This window comes from Carcharhinus amblyrhynchos, chromosome 7 (genome assembly GCF_965287045.1).
Source record: "Carcharhinus amblyrhynchos chromosome 7, sCarAmb.v2.hapA, whole genome shotgun sequence".
Lineage (NCBI taxonomy): Eukaryota > Metazoa > Chordata > Chondrichthyes > Carcharhiniformes > Carcharhinidae > Carcharhinus > Carcharhinus amblyrhynchos.
Genome location: NC_137330.1, coordinates 503544 through 511043, shown reverse-complemented (window position 1 = coordinate 511043; position 7500 = coordinate 503544). Strand labels below are relative to the sequence as shown.

The 7500-nt window shown below is 45.6% G+C and overlaps 1 protein-coding gene across 1 annotated transcript in view; it reads left to right on the top strand.

Annotated features, from left to right (window-relative positions):
* The window catches only part of LOC145344693 (serine/threonine-protein kinase SBK1-like), a 21214-nt gene that overhangs the window by 8719 nt on the left and 4995 nt on the right, over positions 1 to 7500 (top strand). The window contains exon 2 of the mRNA XM_080191799.1: positions 5695 to 5906. Coding sequence (XP_080047925.1) covers positions 5741 to 5906 — 166 coding nt within the window. The 5' untranslated portion in view covers positions 5695 to 5740. The remainder of the gene's footprint in view (positions 1 to 5694; positions 5907 to 7500) is intronic.

Below are 7500 nucleotides of genomic sequence, written 5' to 3'. Positions count from 1 at the left end.
ATCCTCTAACTCCTGTTCAGTAAACTGTGACCCATTATCGCTAACAATCTGTTCCGCTTTACCAAATCGGGCCAAGATTTCCTGACAGTTTTTGAACGTTTTGTTGAGGTGTGGTGGGTCTTGCGACATGTGTGCATCGGTTATGATTAAGGACAGGGAACGATCCTGGGCAGTACAATGGACTGCCGTGACATTTGAAGCCATTCTCAAGGGTAAAAAGGAGACAGTAAGGTGGTGTGGTTTTTTTATTTGGGCACAGGATTGATACTGTCCTGTGTTTTCTTCAGTCTGAGCATCCTGACCCGGCCAACACTAATAACTACACCCTAATTCCTCCATCCAGAATGTACCAGGTGCCCTTCAGCTTGTTCAAGAACTTTTCCATGCAGACCAGGAGGAGCGCTCACTCAGATTCCCCGCAATAGACACCCAACTTGAATAGTCAACTCAGGCTATCATGAGACATCTGGTTTCAAATCAGAATGTGGTTGATACGTTCCAGCTATCATTCCTTCCAATATCAAATGATGTTCCTCAGGGATCAGTGCTGGGACCTTTGCTGTTTGTAATATATATAAATGATTTGGAGGACAATGTAACTGGATTGATTAGTAAGTTGCAGATGACAGAAAGGTTGGTGGATTTGTGGATAGCGATGAGGAACATCAGAGGATACAGCAGGATATAGATCAGCTGGAGACTTGGGCAGAGAGATGGCAGATGGAGTTTAATCCGGACAAATGTGAGATAAAGCATTTTGGAAGGTCTAATACAGATAGGAAATATACAGTAAATGGCAGAACCCTTAGGAGTATTGATAGGCAGAGGGATCTGGGTGTACAGGTACACAGGTCACTGAAAGTGGCAATGCAGGTGGAGAAGGTAGTCAAGAAGGCATACGGCATGCTCGCCTTCATCAGTCAGGGCATTCAGTTTAAAAATTGGCAAGTCATGTTGCAGCTTTATAGAACCTTAGTTAGGCTGCACTTGGAATATCGTGTTCAATTCTGGTCACCACACTACCAGAAGGATGTGGAGGCTTTGGAGAGGGGACAGAAAAGATTCACCAGGATGTTGCCTGGTATGGAGGGTATTAGCTATGAGGAGAGGTTGGAGAAACTTGGTTTGTTCTCACTGGAATGATGGAGGTTGAGGGGAGTCCTGATAGAAGTCTACAAGATTATGAGGGGCATGGACAGAGTGGATAGTCAGAAGCTTTTTCCCAGGGTGGAAGAGTCAATTACTCGGGGGCACAGGTTTAAGGTGCGAGGGACAAGGTTTAAAGGAGATGTACGAGGCAGATTTTTTACACAGAGGGTGGTGGGTGCCTGGAACTCGCTGCCGGGGGAGGGAGTGGAAGCGGATACGATAGTGAGTTTTAAGGGGCATCTGGACAAATCCATGAATAGGATGGGAATAGAGGGATATGGTCCCCGGTAGGGTAGGGGGGTTTAGTTCAGTCGGGCAGCATGGTCGGTGCAGGCTTGGAGGGGCCGAAGGGCCTGTTCCTGTGATGTAATTCTCTTTGTTCTTTGTTCATATCCATCACCTTCCCTATCATGGGATCATTTCTGGTATATCCTGAGCTTGAGAAGCTGTCACAGGCAAATGATCTACTTGAGAACTGAAAGCTATTAGCAAAACTAGCTGATTGCATCTGCTTAGTAGGTAAAGGTGAGGGTGATAATGCATCAGCATTAGCCTGGAAATTCAACTGACGATATTTTATATCGTAAGAATGTTTGATTTATTATTGTCACATGTATTAACACACAGTGAAAAGTATCGTTTCTTGCGTGCTATACAGACAAAGCATACCGTTCACAGAGAAGAAAAGGAGAGGGTGCAGAGTGTAGTGTTACAGTCATAGCGAGGATGTAGGGTGAGATCAACTTAATGCGAGGCAGGTCCATTCAAAACTCTGACAGCAGCAGGGAAGAAGCTGTTCTTGAGTTGGTCGGTACGGGACCTCAGACTTTTGTATCTTTTTCCCAACAGAGGAAAGTGGGAGAGAGAATGTCCGGGGTGTGTGGGATCCTTAATTATACCGGCTGCTTTTCCCCGAGGCAGCGGGAAGTGTAGACGGAGTCAATGATGGGAGGCTGGTTTGCGTGATGGATTGGGCTACATTCACGACCTTTTGTAGTTCCTTGCGGTCTTGGGCAGAGCAGGATCCCAGACCAAGCTGTGATACAACCAGAAAGAATGATTTCTATGGGGCATCTGTAAAAGTTGGTGAGGGTCGTAGCGGACATGCCAAATTTCCTTAGTCTTCTGAGAAATTAGAGACGTTGGTGGGGCTTTCTTAACTATAGTGTCGGCATGGGGGGGGACAGGTTGTTGGTGATCTGGACACCTAAAAAGATAAGATTAGTGACCCTCTTCACAATTGGCGAGCAGCAAACAAAAAGTTTCGGTCTCAATACAGCCCAAAAACAGATTGATGATCAGTAATCGTGTGGAATGACAACCGTATCAATAAAGATGAAACGTTTGTTTGCCAAAAATTATACTCAATGCTTCTTTGTCTCACTGATCATAGCTAGATTCAGCACCAGCCAGAGTACACCAGAGTGAGTGATTGGCCATTCTTCTCCAAAAGATATAATATGTGAAACCACTGCCCCTAAGGTGATGCATCACAAACAAGCAGTAATGGGAGCTTCAGATTAAAATGAACCAATACTTCAGACATCTGCAAAGCATCTTTGACATCCTTATAAGAACATAAGAAATAGGAGCAGGAGTAGGCCATCTAGCCCTTCAAGCCTGCCCCGCCATTCAATAAGATCATGGCTGATCTGTCGTGGCTCAGTTCCACCATCCCGCCCTCTCCCCATAACCCTTAATCCCCTCTCTTATCAAAAACCCATCAACCCGCGTCTTAAAAATATTTAGCGAGGCAGCCTCCACCACTTCAACGGGCAGAGAATTCCAGAGATTCACCACCTTTTGAGTGAAGAAGTTCCTCCTCAACTCCGTTCTAAACCGCCTCCCCTTTATCTTGAGGCTGTGCCCCCTAGTCCTACTGTCTTTTTTGAGCGGGAAGAGTCTCTCCACCTCTATCCTATCCATCCCATTCATCATCTTATACGTCTCAATGAGATCTCCCCTCATTCTTCTAAACTCTAACGAGTACAAGCCTAGTTTATTCAGCCTCTCCTCATAGCTCAACCCCCTCAACTCCAGTATCAGCCTAGTAAACCTCCTCTGCACTCCCTCCAAGGCCAAAATATCTTTGCGCAGGTGCGACGCCCAAAACTGCACACAGTACTCCAGCTGCGGCCTCACCAGTGCCCTGTACAGTTGCAGCAAGACCTCCCTACTTTTATATTCAATCCCCCTCGCTATGAAGGCCAGCATCCCATTCGTCTTCCTGACCACCTGCTGCACCTGCAAGCTGGGTTTTTGCGACTCATGCACAAGGACCCCGAGGTCCCTCTGCACCGGCGCCTGCTGCAGTTTTTCGCCACGTAAGTAATAGTCCTTCCTACCATTCTTCCTACCAAAGTGGACCACCTCACACTTGCCAACATTAAATTCCATTTGCCATTTCCTGGCCCATTCGCCCAGCCTATCTAGATCCTTCTGCAGACTCTCCACACCCTCCGCACAATTTGCCGTTCCCCCAATCTTGGTGTCATCAGCAAATTTCGACACCCTACACTCTATGCTTTCTCACATTCTTACACACAGTTAATTCAATAATTTGCAAAAATAATTTAGTAATTCTAGAAAGGACCTCAATTGTGTCATGTTCATTGGACATGGTTCTTTTAAAACAGCATCCAACTTTTATATCGGCCTTTATTGTCAATAACCTGACCCAGCTGCTGGATTGACACCTGGAATTAGTCACACTTTTCTTCCTTGATGTGCAGACCATGTGCTTGAATAAGTTCCAATGTTGCTTCTAACTTATTCAAGTACTCTTGTTTCCTGGACCCTGTAATTGGAATATCATCCAGGTAACATTGTACACCAGAGAGATCACTTAAAATCTGATCCTCGCTCTTTGCAATAGGAATGGTGCAATTATTTCAAACGACAAACTTTTTTCACAAAAAAGAACTTTATGAGTAACGATAGTAAGCAATGGTTGAGATTCAGTGGCTACATTCATCTGTAAGTATATTTGTGAAAGATCAATCTCGCTGAGTTTCTGCCACCTGATAATCCCGTAAACAAATCTTCTATCAAAAGAAGCAGATATTGATCAGAGCACACAACAAAGGTTTATGGTTAGTTTAAAATCATCACAAATACAAACTGAACCATCTGATTTTATGACAGGTACGATGGGGATAGCCCATTCACTCATTGTAACCAGCAGTGACACACCAGTGTTAACAAGTCATGTGAATTCATCTTCAACCTTGAGGCAAACTCATAGAAATTTCATTGCAGTGTTACATAAGAACATAAGAACATAAGAAATAGGAGCAGGAGTAGGCCATCTAGCCCTTCAAGCCTGCCCCGCCATTCAATAAGATCATGGCTGATCTGTCGTGGCTCAGTTCCACTTTCCCGCCCTCTCCCCATAACCCTTAATCCCCTCTCTTATCAAGAACCCATCAACCCGCTTCTTAAAAATATTTAGCGAGGCAGCCTCCACCACTTCAACAGGCAGAGAATTCCAGAGATTCACCACCCTTTGAGTGAAGAAGTTCCTCCTCAACTCCGTTCTAAACCGCCTCCCCTTTATCTTGAGGCTGTGCCCCCTAGTCCTACTGTCTTTTTTGATGTACGTTAACGTGATACTAATAAATACATTTAAATTTAAATGGCACAACACTTGCTTTGATGCTTTTGGTGGACGATTAGGCATTGTCTTAAGTTCAATAATCCTGAGTGCTCCTTACCCTGCTGAATAAACAGTGACTCTGTACAGTTACACAGTGAGCGATCCTTACCCTGCTGAATAAACAGTGACTCTGTACAGTTACACAGTGAGTGATCCTTACCCTGCTGAATAAACAGCGACTCTGCACAGTTACACAGTGAGTGATCCTTACCCTGCTGAATAAACAGTGACTCTGTACAGTTACACAGTGAGCGATCCTTACCCTGCTGAATAAACAGCGACTCTGTACAGTTACACAGTGAGTGATCCTTACCCTGCTGAAAAAACAGTGACTCTGTACAGTTACACAGTGAGCGATCCTTACCCTGCTGAATAAACAGCGACTCTGTACAGTTACACAGTGAGCGATCCTTACCCTGCTGAATAAACAGTGACTCTGTACAGTTACACAGTGAGTGATCCTTACCCTGCTGAATAAACAGCGACTCTGTACAGTTACACAGTGAGCGATCCTTACCCTGCTGAATAAACAGTGACTCTGTACAGTTACACAGTGAGCGATCCTTACCCTGCTGAATAAACAGTGACTCTGTACAGTTACACAGTGAGCGATCCTTACCCTGCTGAATAAACAGTGACTCTGTACAGTTACACAGTGAGTGATCCTTACCCTGCTGAATAAACAGTGACTCTGTACAGTTACACAGTGAGCAATCCTTACCCTGCTGAATAAACAGTGACTGTGTACAGTTACACAGTGAGCGATCCTTACCCTGCTGAATAAACAGTGACTGTGTACAGTTACACAGTGAGTGATCCTTACCCTGCTGAATAATCCTGGGTGCTGTTGTAATATAATGTGCTGTTCTGCTTACCTGTTTCTCTGGCAGGTCACTGACAGCTCCCCGAGTGGGTGCTGCCATAGATCATCTGGCAATGGAGGGTGCCAACATCCTGGGTCCCGACCTGTTCATCGAGGAGATGATGCTCCTGTTGTCGCAGAGCCTCACCCGCATGGAGATCGCAGATCACTACGAGGTTATCAAGGACCTGGGCTGCGGCAGCTATGGCAAAGTTCAGCTGGCCAAACATCGCTTCCGAGGTGAGCGTGCTCCCCCTCCTTCCAGCTGGCATAACCCCCACTCCCTGGCAGCGAGGCCGTGGGCACACACCCTTGGTCAATTGCCAGGGGAATTCTCTCGCCCATCCCTGCTTTCCTAGCTATAAGACCATGAGACCTAGGAGCAGAATTAGGCCATTCGGCCCATCGAGTCTGCTCCGCCATTCAATCATGGCTGATATTTTTCTCATCCCCATTCTCCTACCTTTTCCCCATAACCCTGGATCCCCTTATTAATCAGGAACCTATCTATCTCTGTCTTAAAGACACTCAGTGACCCGGCCTCCACAGCCTCCTCTGCGGCAAAGAGTTCCTCACATTCCCCACTCTCTGGCTGAAGAAATTCCTCCTCATCTCTGTTTTAAAGGATCGTCCCTTTAGCCTGAGGTTGTGCCCTCTGCTTCTAGTTTTTCCTACTAGTGGAAACATCCTCTCCACGTCCACTCTATCCAGGCCTCGTATCCTGTAAGTTTCAATAAGATCCCCCCTCATCCTTCTAAACTCCAGCGAGTACAGACCCAGAGTCCTCAACCGTTCCTCATACGACAAGCTCCTTGTTCCAGGGATCATTCTCGTGAATCTCTTCTGGACCCTTTCCAAGGCCAGCACATCCTTCCTTAGATACGGGGCCCTAAACTGCTCACAATACTCCCAATGTGGTCTGACCCAGAGCTTATACAGCCTCAGAAGTACATCCTGCTCTTGTATTCTCGCCCTCTCGATATGAATGCTAACATTGCATTTCCTTCCTAACTGCCGACTGAACCTGCACATTAACCTGAAGAGAATCTTGAACAATGAGTCCCAAGTCCCTTTGTGTTTCTGATTCCCTAAACATTTCCCCATTTAGGTTCCCTGTGGGAACTTCCTCCCCGTACCTCTGCTAGGTCTCCAGCTTTTATATATAACTCCACTTCATGGTTATATATGAATGATTAGGAAGAGGGATCTGTATGTATTATCTCCAAATTTGCAGATGATACGAAGTTGGGTGGGAGGGTGAGCTCTGGGGAGGATGCAGAGATGGTTCAGTGTGATTTAGACAGGCTGAGTGTATGGGTATCTGTATGGTAGATGCAGTATAATGTGGATAAATGTGAGGTTATCCACTTTGGTAGCAATAATAGGAAGACAGATTATTATTTGAATGGGTGTAAATTGAGAGAGATGGATTCTCAGTGAGACCTTGGAGTCCTCGTGCATCAGTCGCTGAAAGTAAGCGCGCAGGTACAGCAGGCAGTAAAGAAGGGAAATGGTATGTTCCTAGTGAGAGGATTTGAGTATAGGAATAGGAATGTTTTACTGCAATTGTACAGGGTGTAGGTGAGACCACACCTGGAGTATTGTGTACAGTTTTGGTCTCCTTATCTGAGGAAGGATGTCCTTGCTATAGAGGGAGCACAGTGAAGGTTTACCAGGCTGATCCCTGGGATGGCAGGTCTGTCATATGAGGAGAGACTGAGTGGGTTAGGATTATATTCACTGGAGTTTAGAAGTGAGTGGGGATCTGATAGAAACTTATAAAATTCTAACAGGATTAAACAGAATCATAGAAACTCGGAAGTGCAGAAGGAGG